At 38.2% G+C, this 26851-nt stretch overlaps 1 protein-coding gene across 2 annotated transcripts in view; it reads right to left on the reverse strand.

Moving 5' to 3' along the window:
• The window catches only part of LOC107221539, a 56300-nt gene that overhangs the window by 17110 nt on the left and 12339 nt on the right, over positions 1–26851 (reverse strand). For both annotated transcript variants that reach the window (XM_015660557.2, XM_046736398.1), the window contains exons 2-3: positions 23969–24163; positions 87–2239 (exon numbers count right to left, since the gene is read on the reverse strand). In XM_015660557.2, coding sequence (XP_015516043.2) covers positions 87–2239; positions 23969–24068 — 2253 coding nt within the window. In that variant the 5' untranslated portion in view covers positions 24069–24163. The remainder of the gene's footprint in view (positions 1–86; positions 2240–23968; positions 24164–26851) is intronic.

A 26851-nucleotide genomic window follows, 5' to 3' on the forward strand; every position in this document is an offset into this window, starting at 1 on the left:
ACGGCGGCGAATGGACAATAGTTTACGTAACTCTGATTACTTCCTCTGACCTTGATCGTAACCGAAGAAGTCTGTAAAAAACTCACGTGACGCTCGGCGCAGGCACCGCAAATATAAATCCTTGGTCTAGACCACTCGCCGGTGAGCTCGGCATAGACGACTTTCCTGTGATCAGCATCACCGTTAACGACCTCATCCCACCTCTTGAGCCTCATGAAACTGGCAAATTCTGATGTAAACATGGTTGTCTTGGAGTCGATCTCGGGTAAATTGAGGTCAGAGCACCGCGGCGAGTTTGGCGATGATTCCTCGGAGGGTACACTGGCTGTTCCAAGAGCGTCGTGAGCATCGCCAACCGGTGTCTCTTCACCGGCCGAAGTTCCAACATCGATGTCGGTTTGTCCAACCTGTCTAACACCGGTCGTCAATCCCACGGAGCTGTCTGATAGCTGCTGCTTCTTCCTCAGTGTGAGCTGAGTGGATATGTCGAACTTGCTGAGGTCCTTGATAGAGCACGACCACGGTTCCTTGCCGTCGTACTTCCTCGGGAAGTTGTACTTCTCAAAGGACACCCTCCTCGGATGGGTCCTTGTCTTTCCTGGCCGCTGAGCGTACTCGCTCGAGTTCTCGTTACCGTCGTTCGAGTACTCCTTGTTGTACACAGGCGTTGCAGCGGTCAGCGATATGTCTATGGGTAGCTGTATCTGGGCGGCGTTGCTCTCGTAAAAGTTCTGCTGCTGCTGCTGTTGCTGGGGCTTCACCTCGACCACCGGGATCACGACGAGGGTCGAATTTGCCTGAAGCTTACCATCCAGATGGTGTAAAAGGTTCTCCCTGATGTTGCAACTCACACTGCTGTAGAACGAGCTATCAAAATCCGGGCTTCCGGGACTGACGAAGGCTTCCTTCTTCACCGATTCCAGCGTCTCATCGAGCTGCTCCTTCACCCTAGTCACAACCGCCTCCTTGTCCTTCTCCTGAACGGTGTTGTGTGCCTCCGTTGCATGGTTCGCAAGGCTTTCACGGGTAGCGTACCGCGTCGAGCACTGAACGCAGGCGTAATACCGGTCCGGATGGTACCGCACCATGTGTTTGAAGAGCCCGTCCAGGGTGTCGATTATCTCGCAGGGTACAGCCTCGGGTGACTCGGGCGTCTCGGATGCGTCACCGACGACCTTCTCGGAGCAGTATTGGCAGGTCTGGACAGTCCGCCGCGAGTTCCTCTCCGACCTTCGGCTTGCCCCGCCAACCTGATGAACCCGTTCCGCGTGCCGTTGTCGCAGCGATATCGACAGGAACTTCCTGTCGCAGTAGAGGCAGAGGTGACGCACCATCGGTGGCGAAGGTCGAGACGGCGAACGCTGGGGTGATTGGGAAAAGGTGACGGGCTGATAGTCCTGACAGGAGCGAAGCATCGGAGCGACCTTCTCCAGAGGCAGACTGCAGTGAAGACTCGTCGGTGACGCGATCTGGACCCGGTTATCTTCCGGCTCCGGGTCGCGGTCCGGCGGCGCTTTTCTCTCGATCAGGTTGTTTATGTCGTTCAGAAGGTCGTTCATCAGCTCCCTGCACGCGTCCATCAGCTTCTCGGATTCGCTGTCGTCTTCGGTCTCGTTAGAATGCTTCTTCTCCGAGTCCTCTTCTTCAACGACGGGATCGTTTACTGCCTCGTTTTTGGCCCCCTCCAACGCCTCCTCGGCGTCTTTTTCCGGCTTCGCGCCCTCTTCGTCGTCCTTAGCATCGTCGGCACACGACGTTGAAGACTCCTCAATCCGGTCCTCGGCGACATCTTCTGCCTCGTCCTTTATCACGCCGTTCAGAACGGTCATCACGTACTTTTCAAGGGTTTCTAGATTCCGCTCGAGGCTATTGCGCCCATCGCTGTCGCTTTCGTTACGCTGTTGTTGTGATTCTTGTCGTTGGTGCTGCTGCTGTTGCTGCTGTTGCTGTTGGGTTTGGGTTTGGGAAGACGACTCGGGCACCTTCTTCCTCAGGTTGTTTATAACGTTGCTCAGTCTACTCCGCTTGTCCAGCGCCGTCTGGGCCGTTCTGTTGCTTTCGGACAATCCTCGATCGCCGCTCGCACTTGCCGGGTGACTCACCCCGAGTTCTTCTAGACTGTGACTCGACGCTACCATGTTTTTCGGCACCACACTGCGATTCAAACTCGTCGTGGGACAGATCACCGGTCCCAATGTTATGCCGGGATCAATACCCAATAACTTCGCTGATGTTGTATCTGCAACAGGCAGAGAAAGACCATTTTTCAACGAAAAATTTAACCTTGGAACATTGCAATTATGTGTATATACTTAAATGTAGTATGGAGTATAAATCAATAACGTGATACCTTTGTAAGGTATCGAATCTGAAGTACCCTTCACTGTTTCTTTTTCCTTTTCTCTCGCCATTTCGACCGTCTGTTAAACCAATTTATAATCATCTATTTCTGCTGTAAAAATTCTCTAAAAGACTGCTATTATCGTTGCATTCCAACCTAGGACAACATTCTTTTACTTCGTCTGACGATAAAAGTATAACGGACTTGTTTCTGACCTGCGGTAGATAAAATTGCGGAGTAATGACTTACACCGCAATTTACAAGATGATGAACGAACTTTGAACTGGTGACTTTCAGTCGAACCTTTGAGTGTTCAAGTTATCAGGTGCAATGTTTTTTACATAAGCGATTAAAGTGGCTTTCCACTTATGACTAACGACGATCGTGTGCTTGATCAAAGTGATGAAACGAAACAACGTCTGACATGCTGGTGACTGGATCGATGAAAAATATCTTCGAGATAAATCGAGGATTTTATAGAATATCAGTAACTTGAGCCGATCTCTATAAAAAAAAAAAAATAAAAAAAAATATGGAAGCAAAGATTTTCCAACGCCAAGGATAAGATGCTTGGGTCGATTTGTCCGACGACTATAAAATCGATTCAAAGAAATGTTTTCACTGTCCGAAATCCGTGAACACAAATTTGGTATAAGTACCTGTAATGCTGAAATAACTATCCAATTTCAGCGAGAAAAGAAGCACTCGAACATAAGGATAGATAATCAGCTCGGGATAAACGGCGAGGCTAGTTAAGTTTCCCATCATGGCGAATGTGGGCTGCACGGGTATAAGTTTCTAAAATAGCATCCAGAGGTGCTAGAGAATTTATTTGACAGGTTGCACCCAGTAAGCGTTTGCCCTAGCTCGATCCTAGCTTCCGTTTCTCCTCACAGACTCAGACTTGCACGTTGAAAATTTATTTGTACAAGAGACTGCTGCACTCGCGTGAAGCTTTCGGGCTCATCCCCTCTTTCATCATCATCGCGGCTTCCCCTTCCTATTCCAAAGCCTGAGCCAGATCCAGAGCCAGAGAGCCAAAGCCAAAGAGCGCAAAGTACGAGGTGAGAACAAGCGTTCGAGTGCATGGCTCTAGTCATTATACACGGATCGAGACAGATCGCCCGGCGAGATAAGATAAGAGGAAAAGCCGGTCGAAAAACAGGGCGAGCTACGTTTTTAGCGTTCCGCCGAATCGGCGATTAGCGCGGAAGAGAGAAAAAAAAAAAAAAAAAAAACCATCAAAGCAGAAGTTGAGCGACAGTCGGAAGGAGATAGATGATATTCTCTCTCTCTCTCTCTCTATCTCACTCTTTCTCTCCAGACTTTATAACGGTACAGCATCGATAAGGAGCGAAGTAAGAGGTTCACCCGTAGGCCGTAGTCTCGGCGATGCGGTTAATTCGGATTCCCGACTGCATCGTGACGCCGTCGGAATTGCGGATTATAATTTATTATTATACGCATCGTTGTGCCGCGTTAATGTTTAATAATACATATATATATATATGTATAGATAATTGCAATTCTCCATGCCAATAAACGATGACCTGCAGACGGATGCTAAAAATTGTATAACGCGTACAACGCTAAGCGCATTCATGCACATACACACACATATATATATATTATATACATACATATATGTGTGTGTTTGTGTGTGTACTGTACAAGAATGGAGAAGATACCGCAAAACGGCGACGATTATCTGCGCGTCGATATCACTTATTACATCGAACATGCTGTACGTAAGTATTACACGTAATGGTTTTGCGATTACGATATTGAAATAATTTATAAACATTTAATGGCCAATCGAAGAGACGAATAGAGAGATTATACGTAGGTGTGTAATGTAGTACAGAAATAGATATGGAATATAAACGGCACGAATAGAGAATAATTTCTTATTTTATACGTGGGATATAGAGCGTGGATAACGTTTATAACGATAATAATTACTTGTAATTGTTAAACGATCGTTAAAATTAACCCGCTTCAACGATCTTCTATCTTTTTACCCTACGTTCGGTTCTTCCTCCGTTTTGTACATCATCCATTGAACGAATGTACAAAAGTGTGATTACGTAAGAAAACACAAGCCCTCCCCTCATTTGTTATTCAAGAAATAAGGTAGGTATATTGAATTGGATTCGCCTGAGAGAGTATTCTTATACATGTACACTACAGTTTCACTCTCCGGCACAATCTTTGGTTGGACAAATTCAACTCGGTTATTTTTTGGCGCGTCTATATCTCTCTCTTTTATTTATTTATTTTTTTTCTTGTCTTATCCGCTTGCACAACCCAACAACAAAAAATTTTCAGATACATATAGGTGTACTTTTGCGTGTATGCGTGAAAGAATTATATAATTAAAAATAGGATAATAATGAAATAGCAAAAAGTCGATCACACCTCTGCATATAATAATATATTATATATATATATGTATATGCCTACAAGTGTAGTAAACCTTATGCAGCAATTAATTTCAACAGAGGGTCAATTACGGATTTTAAAGCCGTCCCAGAAGAGAAATAAAGCGACCGTGTAATAGAGACGAGAAAGAAGGAAAAGAAAAGAAAAAAAAAAAGAAAAAAAAAGAAAAAACAGCACTCGGAACAAGGGGGATAAGTAATTATATAGAACGTGTTTCCTTATGGGAGTTTTAATTCCGCACTTTAAATTACACGGTATGAATTTCACTGTGACTTCACAGCTCATTAATGATATATTCCATACTGTTTAGAAAACTCGGCGAGAAGTGTTTTTAAAATTTTTTCATTTCCAATTTTTAATTTTTTTTTTTTCTTTTTTCTGACTTTTGAATCCGCGGTAATCGACACGTTTCGTACTACGTAATATTATCAATAGTAATAATAATAATAATAACAATTATTATTATTATTATAATGTAAACAGAACAAGTCGAGTATCGGTTAATTTTCTATAGTAACAATTTTTTCTCATCATACACGTAAGACGATTTTATTGTGCGAAATTTTTCTCAAGTTTGCGATAAAATTTTACCACTCGTGATGAATTGTGCCAGACTGATTTGGATGTGAAAAACGTCATATACGAAAAAATAAAAGTTTTTGTTTCTCCGTCTAGTCAATTATTGTGCGTACAATAAACGATGTACAGTAAATTCGTCTAAATTATCGAGTATAGTTTGTTGTTACTACTCCAGTAAAACGAAAAGCTTTCAACATATTCGCTCCCGTTTTATGTTACAGTTCGATATTTAATACGTAATTGTACTTGAAACGATGTAAGATGTGTATAAAAAAAAATAAAAAAAAATAAAATGTAAAAAAAGAAACGCAAATACGAAATTGCGAATTGTGACAAGTGTTTTTGAATCGTTTAATCTTTGCACGCGATGTGCGTGCATGCGTGTGCGCGTGTGTGTAAAATTTCCATTTTGTGTTATTATCACACGTGCATATATCGGTATATACCTATAGTGTTTAATTGCACAGGTTGTACATTCACACCGTGCGGCATATCACTGCCATCCTGCAATGAGAGCGAGAGAGAGAGAGAGCTGCCGTTAATTACACTAATAACTTTCCGGCGGAAAACGCGGATGAACAGAAACGATGATTACGAGACGTTCGCCGAGCGATTTTAATTATAAATACGTTCGTAGAGAAATACGTAATCGCGAAATTTTCAGTGAGCACAAATCGTTCGGTGTACAGATATTTCAAATATTTTACAGTCACTGTAATCGATGTGAAATTCAAAAATGTTACGATCAATGTAACGTTATTACAGATTATTGATCGGTAATAATCAAGCTTTCATTTATTAAGGAGGTGTTGTTTGGCCGAAAATCTATACTTTTTTTTCTAATTATTATTATTACGAAATTGTTCTAAGCTGAATATTTATCGAATTATTATATGTCTAAATTCGCTAGCTAGGAAGGATCTGTTTAAAAAAAAAAAAAAAAGAAAAAAAATTGGCAGATTCGTTAAATTTAACTCGACCACCTCTCTCATTTCAATCGCAAGACTATTTTGTACAAATTCGTTGATGTACAATTTCTTTTTCTTACATGCCAGGCGGCGTTTCGTTATTCCTGTGTTTTTCCTCAAACTTTTTACCACGCAGATTTCTTAATTCGAAATAGCGTGCGATTTATGAAAACTTACAGAAATACTGTAAATCGCGATAAACAATAAATTTCGATGCGATTTCTCGACATACCATCTACTAAATTAAAAACAGAAAAATAATCCCGTAGTTGTCGAACTGGGGAAAGGGACAAAAAAACAGAAAAAAAAATAAATAAAAAATTGTCACAAAAATGAGTAAAAACGATCTTAAAATTTCTAAAGGAGTGAATTAATACTCTGAAAAATCTTTTCTGAAAAGAAGAAAATAGGAGCAAAAAATGCTTAGAGAAGGTACAAAGGTTGCAGGCTCATATAACATAAAGTATTTCATGACCCGAGAAGAAGGTGAATATAGGTATGTAGGTTGGTCGTATGTATAAATTCCGGTGCTCGAGGCACAATCGCGTAATATATATATATATATATATATACATACACACCTGTGTATAAAAGAATGCGCAGGACAGAAAAAAGTGAGACGAAAAAAAGGACAGGCTGAAAGAGAGAAAACAGAGAAGTTTATCCGCTGAAAAATTTCACCGAGAAGGACTAAGAAAGAAAGAAAGAAAGAGGGAAAGAAGAAAAAAATAAATAAATACCGCCACTGTTGTTCCGTTTATTGCTTAAAATTTTCTCGTTCACAATTAAACCGAGTGATCCTTTAAAACAATTGGATTAAATTATTACACGGTGATTTTTGCATATAATTACAACGAATTATGCAACGGTTAACGTTAATTTGATATTATTATTTTGATCGGGTCCTATTTTCTTAATACTGCAATACGCAGGAGTTATTTTTGACAGTTTAATCGTTCAATGTATTTTACAGATTATAATTGTAAAATTCAATCAATGTATAACACGTATATAATTTACAGGTTCGTTAATGATTTCTTCAACACCAGTATTAAAGACCAGAAAATTTTCATCTTTTTAAAACAATGCCGAATCGATCGCGTTAAACTTCCAGGTAGAAATTTAGTCAGAATTGTATCTTTTATGTTTTTACATTCGTAACTACGGATCAAATAACAACAATGGATATTTTATACAATTTATCATGTAAACAATGAAATTGCAAAACTCGAGGCGGTATTTCTCTTCACGTTTTTTGTTCTCTCTTTGACTTTTTCCTACATTTTTTTGCACCAACAATACCGTGTTTCCGTGTAATTGAACAACGTAAACTTTGTCCCGAACGAAATTGTTTTGCCGGACGCGTCAAAGTTTCCGACTTCTATTTTTGAACATAGTACGAGAATAATAAAAAAAAAAAAAAAAAACCGCACAACAACGAGAACAAAAAATTCTATCGTGGTAAAAAATTTTGAAAAAAAAAAAAGAAAAGACAGAAACAACAATCGCATATACCTTATTTATCCATATATGCATAAATACATACACACGTATAGAATTTCGGAATTAAGAAACGTTCAACGACAATTAATAATATGAAAACGTCGCGCGCAATTTGCAAGGGAGTAGAAAAATATCAAGCGGATAAAACGGCAGGAGGATAAAAAGAAAAAGTGCAGAAGTGATGATATTATCGCCAATCGCCTGATCGCGGGTAAAAAGCTTCGGGAGAAAAAAAACTTGCAAAAAAGAAAAAAAGAAGAAAAAAAGAAGAAAAAAAAAGGAAATCGCAAACCGGTAAACGGCCATGATACGGAGAGGGGAGAGGAGAAAAAAAAAAAAAAAAAAAGAAAACTTAGCGAGAGAAAAACGATAATAAACGACGAGCAGAGTGGCGGATAGGAGCCTTGAACGAAGTTCGTCACGAAATTACCCGCGATAAATTTCAAGAGAGTGTCTCCTCTTTTTATTACACGGACGTGAGGCAGGTCGTCGAGAATTTCGCTTTTCGACACAACGCGCAACGCGCGTGGGAATAGGAATAAAAACATTTCGATCATGCATTGTTGTGCAATTAATTACGATATATCGCAGTACGAAAAGGATTTTCAACATTTTTTTTTTTTTTTACAAACACACTCGCACCCACTTCACGTAACACAAGCACCTTGATTCAAATGGTCCGGTATTTTGCCATTTGTTCTGTTAATTAACTCTGCGATAATTTCCGCAAGTAGAAGAAATGTAAAAGAAGAGAACCAAAAAAAAAAAAAAAATACATACGAATAAATAATTATTTATATATATATATATATATATATATATATATATATATATATTTATTAAACACGAATTATTCCACTATAACGCTGTTACATTATTGTTAGATTTTTTTATTCATCGTCGATCATCGGGAAAGTTTTAATTTTTTCATTTCTCTTACGTCGATTAACTTTCGTTCATCAATTTTTGTTCTCCCTTTCAACGAACATTCAAAATTGTTTACAATTTCATCTTATACATTGTATTACAACTTCACTCTCTTCGGTTAAATTACTCGTACGTATGTTTTTCCGATCGGTCAGTGTTTCTTTTTCTCCCCCTGTATTCAAGTTTCTTCCTTCTTCCTCAACACTGAGAGAAATTTTTATTTCCTGTTACCGCTCGGTCCTTAACTATTTTCATTTTTTACCACGATCGAAAAATATAGTTCCGGGTATAAAATGAAAATTAGTTATCTAGCCGATACCGGAAAGTCTGGTATCCGTTGCTATTCTTTCTCATTACGACCACCGTTGCTATATTCTCTAGCAACCGTTGCGAAAATTCAACGCTCGTGCGACGATAAATTGACGTTGAAGCCCTTGTTTAACTAAAAAAGTAGATTAAACCTCAAAAACTGATTCAGCGTTGCAATAACCAAAAAAGGATCGACGATGGCGCAAAATGTTTACGCGTACCTCGTTTTTCGTAATTCCAACGATATTCAAACAGTTTTCTCAACGATACCTGTTTTACTCAATTTTTCTAGTTACTGTAAGAAGTGAAATTTTTCTCAGTCAAATTTTCGGCAAAATAAACAAACAAACAAACAAAGTTCGGAAGTTGGAGGAGGGACAGGAAGGCGGAAGGACGCTCGGCGTCCTCTTCGTCGTCCTGGAGGCGGCGGAGGCGGCGTGTCCGCGGATCCGCGTTCTCACCCCGACTGTTTTCCTCCGGCGCAGCTGCTTCTGCTGCTTTTCCGCAAAACCTTTCCTCTACCGTCGCCATTCCGCCACCCTAGGGGAGGATTCTCGACGTGGATCGATATCGTCCCTACCCTGCCTCGAATCGACTCGGCGCTACCCTCGCATCGACGACCGCCCGTCTTATATGGGGCATTCCGTGCCGAATCTCGGTACTGGGACCAAATAACCGAGAAATAACAATGCGAGCAAAAATAACACGCGATAAATTGAATTTCGTCGATTTCGGTATGATTTAATTTTTTTTCATGGGTTATTTTTACGCGGGTTCGTCGTACAGGGGGAGTTCTGCACGAAATCTCGATACTAGGACCAAATAAGAACCCGAGCAAAAGTAATCGGTGACAAAAATAACACGCGAGAAATTTAATTTAATTTCATCTATTTCGGTATGATTTAAGTTTTTTTTATCGTGTGTTAATTTATGCACGGGTTATTTTTGCACGAATTATTAATGTCGGTCACCCCGAATCTCGCGTAGGTTTTGGCAACACTGTGATTAAAATTCAATTAATCAAAAATCGAGCAGGGAGAGCAACGAAATAAAAAAAAAAAAAACCGTTTATATAATCTACGGCGATGTTATTTTAGTCATAGATTATGAACAAGATTCATGAATTATTACACTTGTATATTTCCCGATAAAAGTAACGGAACTGCGCAAATTCAAAGAACGAAATTGCTAGGTCACGTGATCTGTAAAAAATTTGACAAAGCGATGTACGTATTATAAATATCCGGATTTTCTCACGAAATGAGTCATTTCCATATCACATAGCTTTTTTTTTTTTTTTGAAACGTTTGTTTTATTTTTAGAATAATTAAATTAAAAAGACAAAAGAAACAAATCTACTTTGGTAATTTCTTTAATATTTTTTTTTTTTTTTTCCGACTATTTGAAATTTTTAACTGCGCTTATTTTCATTTGCTACGGAAATTATAAACTGTGAAACGAAGCGTGAAGCCTTCCCCTCTTAATTTCATTAAAAATTTTCAGGCAATGATTTCCGAGTTGCGGAGAAAAAAAAAAAAAAAACACACACACACACACACACATCTCGAAATAAAAAAAAAAAATGTATTTTTAGTTTCTTAATTATTAACCTCATTCTCATAATCAAGTCATTCCTCCGTCAAATGTTGAGGAAAATTTTTACTTGCAAAAATCCTTGAGGTTCGAGGTTTTTAAAAACCGTATTGAAAAAAATTTTCTCCCAAATTATTTTCTACTCAGAATTAGTATAAGAAATGAAATGAATTTGAAAAAAGTAACGGCGTTACCCTGAGACGAAATTCCGTCACTACGATTGAAATATTCAGTTAAGTCAAAACCCCAATTTTCTTCAGCTTTCGCTTTTCCCTTTTCGATTCAACCGATTATATAATTCAGAAGATCGCATCGGGGCGATGAAAAAAATCCCTTGGCATCGCGGCGGCGGCGGCGGCGGAATTACCGCAAGATTAATCAAACGTCGCGTCTATGACCCGATTCGATAAATCAATGTCTTGTAGGGTTCAACGATGATACAAGGTAGGTATTAATTAGAGACGCGAAATAAATTGGCAACAAATATCCCCGGTAATTGCAGGTACAGGTACAACCCTTGCTGATGCACCGAAAAAAATTTAGATACAAGAACAAAAAAAATAAATAAATAAATAATAAGTCGCTGGACGACTTAAGAATTTTCATCGTAAAAGCGAAAAGATTTTTTGATTTTTTTTTTTTTTTTTGCAAAGTGGGTTTCCAATGATTAAGGCGTTCCGGGGATATTCCCAACAAAAAGTGAGTGTCGGTGAGAATATTGAACATTTTGCAATGAGATAAGAATCTGGAAAAATTAAGTCATAACCAAGTTGATAAGATAATTATAACAGAAGATAACAGAATGTTGTTGATAAATTGTTTAAACAAAAATTTGTGCAACAAAACTCTAGTGAATTTTTATTTTTCGTTTCACATAAAATGAATTCATCGATTTTTCCGAATAGCTGTAAATTTTTTTAGAATATTCGGCGATTTTCAAAAAACCCGTTTTCCAAAATTTTATGACGCATCTATTTATAAAACTATTCGTTCCATTTTTCAAAATTGAAAAAACGGGTTTATCAAAATTTCTATTTTGGCATTATTATTGTTATTCAAAACTAATTATCTCATCAACACGGTTAGGATTCGTTTTTTTTTTTTTTTTTTTTTTCCAGATTTCTCCGTCATCGCAAAGTGTTCAATATTCTCAGCGAGACTCACTTTTGGCTTGGAACATACGTCCCATCCCATGAGACGTTGAGCAAACTCGTTAGTCAAAATTGGAAAAATTCTAGGAGTTGGAAAAGATTTTTATCCTACTGTATTTAAATTCGCACAGAGTTTGTTTTAAACTTGCTTATCGGGTGAAATCGTGTGCTTTAATATTTCCGTGTATAATATAAATATTACGTACTATAATTAAAACTTGACGTTATTTTTGTAAGAAGAAAGAAGAAAGAAAAAGGTGGCGAAGATTATTATGCAGCTGGTTGTATGATTAATAACGCTGAAGGGAAAAATTTTGCACCCCTGTGAATAATCGAAGCCCCGTAAATACCTCAGACTTTTATATAATACAATAAGGTAGGCATAGAATGCGCTGTATATCCTCGACCCTCGACACTGCAAAGTTTCCCCGCGATCAAATAACGGGCCAAAAAAGCCAACAAGAAAGGATCGAACGTATCCTGTAATTATTGGTAAAAAGGGACCGCGCACATTTTCAATTTATTCTTCTTCTTCTTCTTATTCTTGTTTTGGGAGTGTTTTTGGTTACGCGGTGACACCGGAATTCAATCCTGTAGAAAAACACGGTCGAGTTATAACGAATACGCGTTTCGATTGTTACACGTGAAATACTGAACGACAAAAAATGAAGAGGATAATAGAAAAATGCTGAAAGTACCATTTTCTTAATAAAAAAAAAAAAAAACAGATTTCGTCAGTTTCGTTATTGAAAGATTAGAGAAAAGTTGAAAACGCCACTTCTTTGGAATTTCTAAGTTTCAAATTTTTTGGATTCAGCTTTTTTTGCAATTTCCAACCACAAAACGATTAAAAGGAAGAATAGCAGAGGATAAGTGTCAACGTTTGAAAAAGAAAATTAAACAAAAATGGCACTTGCAGCATTTCTGCAATCTCAAAAAACATGGCACCTTTTATTCGTTTCGTTACAAGAGATTGCGGAAAGCGTGTAAGCGCCATTTTTTAAAAATTTATTTCGAAAAAAATGGCACTTTTCCTCTTCCATTCTTCCATTTATTCGTTTTGTATTACAAGATTGCAGAACGGTTGTATCCAAAAAAAAAATGGCACTTACAGCCGTTCCTCCTTTTATTCGTTTTGGAAACGCTGCGAGTGCCATTTTTTTTTTTAAATTTATTTTGGAAAAAAGGACACTTTTCCTCTTCCATTCTTCCATTCATTCGTTTCGTAATACGAGATTGCGGAAGGGCTGCATACAAAAAAAAAAAAAAAAAGAAAAAAAAATGGCACTTACAGCCTTAGCAGTAAGATTGCGATAGCGAAGCTGCTGTGATTGTCATTTTCTTGCCAAAAGGAGGAAACAAAAGATGAGGGGAAAAAAAAAGAAGAAGAAAAAAAAAAAAAAAATGGCCCTTCTACAATCTCCTAGTTATAACGAAACGAACAAAGGGATTCGATATTCGGGCGAAGCTCGGTGTTTCACGCAGACGAATCAAGGGGTTAATTTTCCCACCGGATTCGTCATCGTCACCGTCCGTCAACGCGTTTATCACGAAACGCACGCGGCAGGATTATGCAACCGCGTATATATAACGCGAATTTCTTTTCACACTTCCGTACGGCAGCTGGTAAGTCGTTCGAGTGCATTGCGGTCCGATTGCAGAGTTCTCTATGGTCGAGGAGCGAAGCCGAGGCTCGTTTGAAACCACGTAGCGTTGACCCACGTCCTCTGATAAGAAGAATTATAGACGAGCAGAGTGCGAACCGACTTTACTGCTCGCTGTACGTTTATCTCCGGATCGGAGTAACGCGTCGTCTGCTTGTAGATATTATGTGACGAAATGGCCGATCAAGGGTTTATATATATATATATATTAGACTGGGCCAAAAAAATTGACTATTTTATTGACTATTTTATTGATAAATTGACTATATAATTTCTCGATTAATTCTCGATTAATTCTCGATTAATTCTCGAGAAATTATATCAATTTATTAAGCTTAATTACTCGGAAACGGCTTGTCTGACAAAAATCTATAATCAGACCTTTTTTGTAGGGAATTTAATTTTATAAAGGGATAAGTGAACATAAATTTTTTCACTTCAATATTTCGACAGTTCTGACGTAAAACATCAAATTATTACTAAAAATCAAAAATAACGATGATAGACCTCTTAAAGTTAATATTAAGGGCTTAAAATTTCGTGAAATTTTTTTTTTGCCATACTGAATGATATTCTCAATATATTTTTCAAAAAAAAAATAGTCAATTTTTTTGGCCCAGTCTAATATATATATATGTAGAGCACCGAGGAGAAGATTTCTAGATTTTCCATGTTTACTCGACGGTCTCCGATTACTCTAATTTTTTTTTTTTTTTTTTTTTACATATTTAAATCACAACAATCAAAATTATTACGACGATTTTGCAGGGTACAGAATTGAAACAGGTGGTTTAATTCGGATAGCCTTGATCAAGGTCAAGTCTGAGAGGTTCCCGCTGGGATGCGTTTCCGACCGGTAAAAAACACTGACGAATACGATGTCGCAAATTTGTTTATTTATTTTTTTTTCTTTCTTTCTTGTTTTTCCTTACTTTGTTACAAGAAAAAAAAAAATAAAATAAACTCAAAAACCGCGCGACCGATAGAATCCAAGATTAAGTTGGTTTCAGGCTAACTAAAGTTGCGTCGATTTAGACCGAAATCAAGTTCATTCCTTCTTCAAATACATTTCGTTTTTTTTCGTTTTTTTTGTGTCCGCAAAACTTAATCTTCAGTTTCAGGGATATTATGAAATAACTGAAAAACTACCGGACCGATCATATCGAAACTGTAATCAGTCTTGAGTCAACAAAAACTCCGTTGATTCGAGACCAAAATCATTAAAATCCGTTCATTTTTTCTTCGGATATCGTCAAACAAAAATATATAACAAATGGCGGTTGGGGGGGGGAGGTTTTTCCGCAGGAGTTACTTATAATAATAATAATAATAATAATAAAAATAACTCTACTACAGCCGCATTGTAAGTAAATTGAAAAACGCGTTATTCGCGAATTTAACATCGATCGAATCCTACAGCGGTGTGAATTGACAAAGAATAATACTGCGTGGGGGGAAATGGGTCAATTAACACCGAACAAGGTTTAATTAAACACCTAACAGGGTTGAGCCACTTTTCAATTCGAAAGCGGTGTTAAATTCAACACCCGCCCTTAATTAGCAACATTTTGTAATTGCATCAATCTATCCAATTTATAACGTCAAATATTACATCTCGAGTCGTGGTTATGGTGGACGATGGTTCGAAACATTGCAAAACAGGATTATTATTTATTAATTTCTATGTAAAGTAATTCTTTGCGAGACGAGGGTGTGAGAAATAAATTAGAAGAACAATATATATAAAAAAAAAAAAACGGAAAAAATACATTGTTTCACTTCGCTTTAAATAATTTAAACAACTCTGAACCCATGCATGACAAAAATAAGTTCGAAATTTAAGGTGCCATGCCGTTACATAATATTTAATGACCTTTAAATTAAAAGAACAATACTCCGGATATTTGGGATCAGATTTTCAAATACTTCATTCCGGCATACCGTTTGAAATTTCTAAAATTTTCATACCATCATCGCGATAATTTTCAGATAAAATAAATCCATGTGCTCGCAAACATTGCATACAACGAAAGGAAAAAATGACTGTAAATCGGAATTTTTCCAATCTTTCCGTTCAACCTTATAATATACCGATTACGCGTGTTCCAGAAATGAAAAAAAATAAAAAAAAAAAAAAAATCGAATAGGAAAAAAATGTACAAAAACGTATAAAACATTCGGTAAAATTAAATTTGCAAAGAAAATGGACAGTACAATAATAAGTGCCGCAAGCCTTTCGATACCACCACTCCTTTTTTCAACGGGGGATGGTAATTTTGCACTTTTCTTCCTCTCCTTTTCATTTTATATCTTTTTTTTTCTTTTTTTTTTTTTTTTGCCAAGGGCCGCGACGGCTCGCCCGCCTGACGATTGCCACGATTCGACGACGTCACGAATCCACATCCGCCATTGCCGCCATCTTTGCTTTTCGTCTGCTAACTCGCGGCGCCTGCCTGACCTCGCCTGTCGCCTCTCATGCACAACTTGGGCGTCGCGACGCGACGCCGCATCAATTTCTCTACATCTCTCTCGCTCTCTCTATTTCATTAAAAAGGCGGGGGCGGCAGAGTGACGTGGAAGAGAAGTGGCAGAAAATTGAAACAAAAAATAAAATAAATAAAATAAAATACATAAACAAGCAATGACAAAGTCGATTCTAAAAACCCGGTCATTGTAAACTTGGAGAAATTTTTATTTCCGTTTACCGCTCGGTCCTTAACTATTTTCTTTTTTTTTTTTTTACCACAATCGAAAAATATAGTTCTAGGTAGAAAATGAAATGAAGTTTTCTAGCCGTTACCGGAAAGTCTACTATCCGTTGCTATTCTTTCTCGTTACGATCATTGTTGCTAGATTTTCTTGCAACTGTTGCGAAAATTTAATGCTTGTGCAAGAATAAATTGACGTTAAAGCCTTGTTTGACTAAAAAAGTAGAGTAAATCTCACAAACTGATTTTGCGTTGCAATAACCAAAAAAAGGATCGACGATAGCGCAAAATGGTTAGGCGTGCCTCGTTTTTCGTAATTCCAACAGTTTTTTTTTAACGATACCTGTTTTAACGAATTATTCTAGTTACCGTAACAAATGGAGTTTTTCTCAGTGAATAGTAATGTAAATGATGTTGAAGATGAAGATGAATGAAGATCCGATTTTAATCTCGTGTTTTATATAATTTGTAACGTATTTCCTCTTTCTTTTTTTTTTTTTTTTTTTTTTTTTTTTTTTTTTTTTTTTTTTTTTTTTTTTTTTTTTTTTTTTTTTTTTTTTAACACATTACTTGCTTTTTTGTTACTTTTATTGGACTGATGAACGAAATGAATATACTGGTCGTGTTCGATGAGGAAGAGTGGAAAAATAAGAAAAAAAAAAAAAAAAATACACCACGTGAAAAAAAAGAAGGCGAAGACCGTTGACTCGGACGACGATATTTTATGCGACACGCATTGGAAGCGTCGTAAACGTGGCAACGGTGGTGATCGCGTCCGAACTCAGCAGACGACAAAATAAAAATAAAAAAGTAGTACAACGAACCTGCCGATCGTGCAAATTCGGTGCAAATGTAACACTGCGACGCATCGCACGGTGTGATAAAATCATCGAGACAGCAACTGAGCGTTGAAAGAAAGAGAAGAATAAAAAAAAAAAAAAAAAAAAAGCAAAATACAAGAAACATTGCGATGCACCGTTTATTATTCGTTTATTATTAAACGTCATTTCGAATTCATTATTACTGCAGAGTTTACTTAGAGGAGGATCCGGCACGTAGCTTTCGTTGAATTATTATCCAAGACGGTTCAACCGATCGGAGTGATATTAGTCGTCAAGTTATTGATGCTTCTGAGAATCCCTGATTTGTGATTAACTACGGTGTAATTAATTTATTCATCACGCACGCATTTTGAGTCTCGTGATTTCATCGTCCTGCGGTTATCAAATTATCATGATAAAAATAATTTATCCTCTGCATTCAGAATCGTGTATTAATACTTTGAACAGATAGAAGGATATATTAGCGTTTAATGATACGATCCCAAGTGCCCAAATTATGGGAAGTTTTTTTTTTTTTTTATATATATATATATATATATATAATAAAATTTGTGCTACTCGGCGTGGAGAACCTTTGAATATTTTATACCTATAATACCAAGCGTGGTTTCGTATCTTTGGAGAAAGGCTTGCGCTGTTATTCCGCGTGTGCAATGTCTCAGCTACTTTAATCCACGAGCCGTGCTGGTAATGCAGACATCAGTTTGGGGGGGGGGGGATTCATTTCAACCGACAACCCAAGAGTCATCGATATTCTGATTTACACTTATCGCCATTGATTGATCGAGCGCTTTTCCAACTACGAACCACCCCCAACGGTCCATTGGTATCCTTGATGATCGAGGATTACGCTCGTGGTCTTGAAAAGGATGTATCCTCGAAATTTCAAGTCACTTGAAAGTTGAATACGTGCGTTACGTAACGCATACTGGAAAGAAAAGCATTCGCTTACTTTTTCATCGTCGAAAGTTGCCCCTTTGAAGCACCATTTCCTGCAGACATTCCATAAGGTGAATGTGATATTCCTGTTTCGTTGCTATTGTACCGCGTATGAAAGGGAGATGTGTGTCCAGGACTTGGATATACACGTAATAAGTAAAGAAGACCGAGGTCGGTTGAAAAATGATGAGGATTAAGTTGGCAACGTTACTTTCACGATGCATGTTTAGGAGAAATCGTTACTTCGCGCCTTTAGAATCGCCCGAAATTTGATAAACCATGACAAACGAAACATACTCATATTTCTAAAGCCAGTTCCACGAAAGGTAACGATTTTTTCCCCGATGTTTCGTTACGTTAACGTTACTACGTTACTACGTTATAACGTTCATATTCGTGGAAAAATGAACTAATGATCGTCGGTCTATTCCATTCAACAACTGCAGGTTCTTCATCATCACACTGCGGTGTATTGATTTAACAATATTCATTCGAAGATGATTTCTGGATATGTAACAGCGCGGATCAGAGTGCCAACAGCTGGTTGAATCGAACCATCAACTAATGGTTACATTGCAGATCTAACTTGCGATTAGTAACCAACGTGTATTGAGAAGGAGAACAAACAACTATTCCAAGCTGAAACTAACGTCAGGTGTAAATGGAAATGGTCAACTTTCCAGCCTCTCTCTTCTCCTTTTCATCTCTTTATCCTGGCAATCTGCAGTCCAAGTTAAAACTTGCCATTCGCTGTTCGAAACTATTTTTAAACCAGTAAGTGGATTTTTCCTACCGACCAAAATGACGTTATTGATGATCAGGACGAGGCTGAAGCTAGCAGCCAAACGTTCCGAAGGTAACGAAGTCTGAAAATCAAAATTATGTGAAATACCTTGACTTTGAGATAGAATGATTAGGATACAACTGAACGTCATATTTGCTGTGACGGAAAAATATGTAACGTAGATTTTACATCTGTCGTGATTAACCTTTGGACACGACTTTTTTTGGAATGAAATCTAAAAATTTTGTTTCCGTGTAGCTTCGGCTTCGATGCAGATTCGGCATCGGAGAAGAAACGGATCCGTATATCGAGTGGCGCGATTCTTGATCGTTGCTGCAAGTTTATCAAGTGTTTCGAGGCGTTCACCTTGACACGATTTCGCCCGCGCTGCGTGTGACAAGGTGATAGCGGTAAGACGAAGTGGCAGGCAGCAGTAAGGCAGGTAGTCAGGTGCATATCGTACAGGTACTAGTACCAGCGGTTGGTCGGTCGGTTGGTTGGTTAGGTGCCACAACTGCAGAGACGTTTAACAACCGCGAGTGAAAAAGCAATGCGCAGCATCGATAATTGCCTCGCTACAAGCTGAGAAGACACCTACGATTGTTACGTTACACGTTACGAGCGTGTCCTCGCTTCGTTACATAACCTGACGGGAACATTGTTATTTACTGAAAACGACATAATTTTTAACCAAGTAACAGACTGACCGACTGACTGACTTGTTCATGTCGGCGGACGAACGTTTAAAAATTTTTATGAGAAACTTTGCATTTAGTAAACGGAAGAACGATGAAGCGAGTAATTTATTAGCTTATACTTCTGGAGAAGATAATGGTATCACACACATATTTGTTATAAATAAACAAATACAGTAATATTAATGTCCGAGTATAAGAACAAAGATGAATAAATTCATCAATGAATGTATGAAAAGAACGGAATTGAATATCCGCGATTTTTGATCCTGAGGAAAAAAAAAAAATTTCTAAAACTTGTACTATAAAATTGCACAATCAAAGTTCATATATCCCTGAAAAAGAATTACCATGATATGTTATCCTGAAATAGAATCCTGCAACGATCGTTCGAAGGAGGTAAAAAAAAAGCCAAGAATTTAAATTGCTAATTTAAGCAATACCTTGACATTTCTGAACAAATAAAAAATTTGCGAACTTTACGTTGGTGTGAGATATTTATTTTAAGAACGTGTGTAATACAATGTTAAATTGAATAATTAAAAGTTTGCATCGGCGACGGTTGTTTTTTTTCTTTTCTTTCAACCCTAACCTTTTGATTTTCGTTTCTTTAAATTTTTCCTGGGCGTATCAATCATGATCGCGAAACTAAAAGCGTGAAATTTTTGACGTCTTACTACGGATATCTCTCTCTCGCCCGCAGGCTCTCGGTTCGATAACGGAATGGAGATGAACGTTGCTGCAGCTGCCCGCAGGATGAGGAGATGACTAATTGACTGCGAGGGACCGTCAAGCAGGCATTGCAGGCTTGTAACGGGATGGTATCCGTACTGGCAATGGGGACATATGGGAGGGGGAGAATTTCGTCGAGGATGTAGCGAGCGATCGAGTGATAAAATAAAAGAGTACGCCGATAAACAAAAAAAGAGAAAGAGAGACAGAGAGAGGGAGAGAGAGAGAAAATGAGAAAGAAGAAATTTGTAAAACTAGGTGAAAACGGAATGGGCCCAAAAAATTTTACTGCTGCAATTAAATTCTCCAGGATTTTTTTGCAAAAACAATCTGTATAAGAAACCGAACGATAGTGTTTTCAGATATTTCTCCATAAATGGAAGTAAAACATGACTTTATATATTCATACCATGAGAAAACGTATTTGATGTATTAGATATTGATAGACCGTTTTTATGGTATTGATATTAAATAAGTGATATTGAAAAGTTCGATCTTAAAATTCGTTCAAGCGTGAGGAAGAAGTGAAATATCGTATGTGCGGTAGAATTTTTGCAATTATCGTCGAATATACGTATATACCGTATTATTACGAAACTGGAGGGAATTAGGAACGAGGGTTGCGTAACCAAAGTTTGAATGCCTTGCTGTGCCGTCCTCACGGCGCAAGCTAATCCTGCAATGCAGGGAGGGTTACGCAATTTTCAATCGTAAAACGATCCCGTTACGTCACCAACAGATTCTGCATTCCTGAAGTCCCTCCTTTTGCATGAATAATAATTCATAAAATTCAGTAAACGTCGGTTAATTGCGTGAAGGTGATATAAAGGAGGCGGAAGAACGACGAGCAAACAACCGAGGAGGTATACATAATATAATTGGTTCTTCCTAAGTGAAAAAAAAAAAAAAAAAAAACAAAAATTCCTGTGGAAGTCTGACTAAGCTGTCGTCCTGCACCAGTGTCGAAAGTCTGACGTTCATATCGAACTTCTCTGCCTCGGCGAGCGAAAGAAGAAAGGAAGTAACGAAGAAAGAAAAAGATTAAAAAATAAGAAGAAGAAGAGGAAGAAGACGAAACGAGGCCACTGCTTCTTTCTATGCGTATAATTCAAGTACGTAGATAGATGGAACAAGAACCCGGATAGGGTTAAGAAGCCCTTAGAGACCTTTGGCTCTACCCTTATTAAGCCCAGCGTCGAGAACCCCTGATGGTGTTGCCGTGGTGGTCTGATAGTCGTGGATGTCGATGATTCGCCAATACATGGGAGTCTATATACCGAGACAATCTCTTGAAAGTTTAAAATCAACTGCGCATGCGCCAAGTAATTAAATCTCATTGGTCGGCGAAATCTTCACGCAGCGATATTTTTGTCCGCGACGCAGGCGTGCCAACCTACGCAAAATGTCTACGTTTGAATTTTCAAAGAGCGTAGGCGTTGAATTCCGAGCGTTCTTTGAAGAATCGACTTTCCGACCCGACAACAAATGCTTCCGAAACCTTTCCGAGTCGCTGCCTCGATTATTCGAGATTCTAACCTCGAAAATTCGTATCAACCGCATCGCCGGCAGAAAGAGTTTGACAGCTGAAACTCGGGATGGCCAGCCGATAAAACTCGCGCATGCGCGATTGATTTTCAAGTTTCAACAGATTGTACTTGTGTATATGAAAGTGGCGATAATTTTGTTCAAATAAAATTCCCCGACTTTTCCCTTAAAAAAAAATTCATAATTCCCTAACGTTTTCCCACGAGACTTAGGTAATGTTGGACGGCTTTTATGACAAAAAGCTCCAGAAGTTTTTCACCTTGAATATAATACGTTTGGATCGAGAAAAATACCTAGTATTGCTTCGTTTCGCACAAATAATTAGAAATTTAACAATACCATTTTCGAAAGTTAGCTGAACTGAATTTACGAAGCTTAGCTGAAGTTTGAAAACGATTTAAAAGAAAAAGTACACTTTTCCCTATGGTCCGTCATAATTCCCTGACTATTCCCGGTTTTCCCGGTCCGTCGCCATCCTGTGTATGAGCAAAGGGAAAACGTGACCGCAGGCAAAGAGCTTAATAGTCTATCTCTCGCTCTCTCTCAATATATATGTATAAACCAACACGTTTGATATACGTACATTAATAAGGTTCTTCGAATCGTGCTGTTGCAAAGGGGTTAATTGAGCGGCAACGTAGTCAGTGCAGGAAATGGCAAAACGTTTCAAAGTAAATATAATTGTGTAGATATTGAAAGTTTTCACGGACTGTATAAATGAGTTTTATTATATTTATTATTGGTTCGCAATTTTTTTCGAATATTGAAATTCTCGAATATCAAGTAAAACGCAATAAAATAAAACATGCACGCGTGTTTTGAAAACTCAGTTAATTCAATACTATTACAAATTGTAAAAGCAGTGAAATAGTAACATTTTTTTTTTTTTTGCTTCCTTACGTTAACATCTTGAACATCAACTTTAACCCTAGAAGGGTGGAATTTTTTTTGTTTTTTATTTAAAACGCCCGAATCTTGTAAATTCCATCTCTCGGGTACGTCATCTCGTTAAGATTCCTATAGGGACTCATTTTCTTCGTTTTTTAATAAAGAATCACGTGGGCCAAAAAACTTTTTGCGTGAATTCCAAAATAATGGTGAAAAAATTATGTGTCTCGAGTCGATAACGTAAGTTGTTCTCTTACGGTCGGAAACTTAAACTCGCGTGGGGTGTTTTTTCACCCCTTTGTTACCGTTCTAGGGTTAAAGATCTGCTTAAGGATACAAAAATAAGAAAATCCTAGAATTGTAAATAAAATCTTGAATACTGATATTTTACTTAAAATCGCTTCAAAATTGTTAAAAATCTAGCAGATTGGTCTGATTGTTAATAATCTTATACGACGGCTTATTTTGCTTAACTGAGACAAATTTTCTCTCCTTACAGTCGTTCGATATTAAAATTAGTTGATCGTACGCAATAACGAATGAGAAAGTCTTTCAGTCATAAATTTGTAGAAAATAGAATTCTGAACGAAGCGAGCCGTCGTATGGAATGAAATCGAACGAATCTATCAGAGATTTTAAACAATTCTAAAGCAAATTGAAATTTATACTTTTTTCTAATTTTTCTAAGCTTTTGTTGACAATTACAATATTTTTATTACATATATTTCCGCCTTCTTGATCAGGACTTTATCAGTCAAATAAACAGCAGAAGTTAACGACGTCTAAGTGATGAAATCTAATAACTAAAAATCACTACCTCGCGGCATCAAAATAACCGAATAAGTTGAATTCCCATAATCCGAGTTTCTAAATGCGGTAGATATTCCAGTTTACCGAATTACCGATTACCCTGATGGTAAAATGTGAACTTGAAAATTTGCCATTTTCGTAAAACGTAGACGATCATCGAGTAAAATGTGAAAAAATTTAGTAAAAAATCCTCAACAAATTCAAAAACATTTTCCGGTTATTCAAAGACATTCAGGAAAAATCAAAAATACACGAATGCACAGGACACTGTACACGATCAACGCGACGTACGATGTATACGTTATTTCTGCGACAATCTGTTGGTAGGAAAAGAACGAAAAAAAAAACGCGACTCGACGCAGGAATCCATTTTTTACAAACAATTACCGTGTGATCAAAAATAAATATATAATTCCCAGAAAACCTTAAGAACCATATCATTTCCGAGGACTATTTAAAGAGAATCAAAATTCAAGGATGTTTCCAAGGCCTCAATGACTTCCAGAACCAATGGACAACGTGCAATATCGAGTCGTGGCATTGCTCACCTGGGGAGATGACGGGCGGGTTCGGTGGCGTCGGTGGCGTCGACGGTATCGGCGGCGCCCTCGGCGGGGAATCGTCGGCGGAGGGTGTGCGTTCCCTCATGCTCCCGGGTCTCCCCGGGCCGAAGGATGGTTGACGCCCTCGGCGCCCCCCCTCAGAGCCACCGCACTGGAGAACATGGGCTTCTTTGGGTGTCACTGCGAGAGAAATAAAGAAGAAACGCAGATGTATAAATGGGGAAGAAACAGCTCAGCAAACACTAGTTGTCGGTGTTACACCATGCACCGTAAGAACGATTTTTTTTTTTTTTTTTCCTTTTTATCTATTTGGTAATTTACCGCAAGATATTCTTAAACTGACACACAAAATTTTATAGTCTATAAAAGTCCGGATAGAAATATTTTTTACAGCGTATTTACAGAGTGTTTCCGAATAAACGCCGAGGTATATTGGATTGCCTACCACTGAGGGGGACAAATATCGGTAATACAGATCTACCGAGTTATCGATAGACAGCGCTTTTAAAGTTCGCACGAGTCAGCTGGGTCTGCTAATGTTGTGTGGATTTGGCCAAGCAGTTGTTTCTTTAAAGTGATGCGTTAAAGTGATTATATCTATGAATTGACTTGGTCGAAGTGATTACGACTCCGTAGGTAGTTCTGTTTGACCGATGTTCGTTCCCCTCGGTGGTAGGCAACCCGACATGTTGAAGTTAGAAGCGATTCGTGCCGAGGGAAAATCGTTATTTCGCCATTTTTGGATTGTCTGAAGTTCAGTTAGCCGTAATAAAACACAACACACTCATACCTGTACATTATACTATAAAACGATTGCTGTTGTATAATTTGAATTTCGCAAGAGTAACATATTATGCAGTGATTGGGTGAACAGCCAGAGTTATTTATATCTATGTATATGGCTCCTCCAATTTCGTTAAACCGAACGACATTGTAATCGAGCTTGAACAAAAAGTTTCCAAATTTCAGGACTTACTGTCCGGTCGACAATTTTTCGAAAAAGAAAAACGTGAGATGCCAAAGGTTTGCATAAAAACATTACGTAACACTGAATCTCAACTATAAACATGTTATTATTCAACGTTAATGATATCACACTATGCTGCTACATTTGTTTTATGAAATGATAGTATAATCTGATTTCTCTACTAATGTTGTTAGTGCACATCCAGGCGTTGACAATTCGAATTCAGGGCTCTTGGAGTTTTTTTTTCTGAACCACGGTCCTCAGTCACCAAACTGAGTTGTTATAAAAACGAATATAAACTCGCCTAACATTGAGCCTAAAACCAACTTGGCAATATTCATTCACCCCTCAAAAACTGATCACTAGAATTCAGTACGAATGGAAAATTGAGATCTCGACAACGTTTGCCGTCGATCAAATCTCAAGGTACGTGTACTTTTTTACTCACATGTAACTAGATTCGGTTTAGCGAAACTTTTTAATCATTTGTGTTCCATCACTTTTCTGACTTGACTCAAGTCCTTAAAGAGGAGTAACAAGAAAAGAAAAAAAAAAAAAAAGAAAACCACGACCGTCTTTCGGATGACGTATTAAGGATAATTTTGAATTTACACAATAAATTGCGAGTGTCTTCCGCAGCAGCGAATGTACTCTACTATTCAGAGGGTGTGTCCAAGCAGCCCTTCGTCAGCGTCGGCGCCCCTTCTACTCGGGTATCTAATTCGCCCGTGTATATAATAGGCAATCCATCCGATTCGGCAAAGCAACGAATAAGTCAATCGAGCGAAAGAGACGATGATCAACGTCACGAGCAGCAGTAACACAAGAGCGGTAGCCATTGCCTCCGAGCGTAAAGCGTTATCGGACCGAACCGACCTTCGCGACCCTTTTCTGGCTCTGCTGTATCAGAGCAGTTTCGCCACAAGCTTTTCGTTATCGTATATATTTCATATATTTTACACAATTTTCATCCATAGTCGTATGAAAACTCCGACAGGTTTTCAACTCACATTTTGGAAGTCATTCCTAACCCAAATGGAATCCTCTTATAACTCTTTGCCCGTATCTCCGAGTCCTATGTTCTATTCGAGTAGGTACATTATACTAAGCATCTTTTATAGTTTCAGCCACCCACATCAGTCTTTGGAACAGTCTCTTCTGAAGCCCATAAAAAGAGAGTAAGAGGACGAGGAGAAGGCCCCGTTGATCCGGTGACTCACTTGAAAGACGATTGTATTTTTATTTCGCACCTAAAACCAGACCTAGGTTACCAACTTCCGCCTACCCCGAGGTATATCTATACTTTACCGCTTTCATCATTATGCCCCCCTCTACTTTCTTCTGCAGCTCATTCTTCCTCTCATTATTCTCTTTCTCATTCTCAGTTGCGTGTCCTCAGTATTTTACACTCCTGGGTTTCATTCATCATCAAATTATGCGGTTATACACCAGTCAGCAAGTTAACGAGATGAAGAATATCCACTTATATCTGTCATTTTTCAATCTACACTATGATACAATTTTCCTGGACCTTGTCCAAAAGTACCGTTCCAACGAAATTCTGTGTTCTATACATTTGTTCCTCTGAATCTAGGTGTGTTAGTGAATTTTCCAAGCAATACACGGCCACGATTGTTGCAGCATACAAACAATATCCTCGAACCATGGGGTTGCGATATCTTACCGACGAAATTCTGACGCGTGACACGTACCTTAACCACTAATATAACCTACATTTAGGTAACTTCGCGCGTGTTTGCGTGGGACGACTTGGCGTCTCGTTAAAGGAGAACCTCAAGACAGCATGGATGCAGCCTAAATTACACTTGCGTTCATTCGCATTGCATGCTCGCAAGTTTAAAGACACATGCACAAATACGCGCGAGCAGTTAACAACCCAT

The sequence above is a fragment of the Neodiprion lecontei genome, chromosome 4 (genome assembly GCF_021901455.1).
Source record: "Neodiprion lecontei isolate iyNeoLeco1 chromosome 4, iyNeoLeco1.1, whole genome shotgun sequence".
NCBI classification, from domain to species: Eukaryota; Metazoa; Arthropoda; class Insecta; order Hymenoptera; family Diprionidae; genus Neodiprion; species Neodiprion lecontei.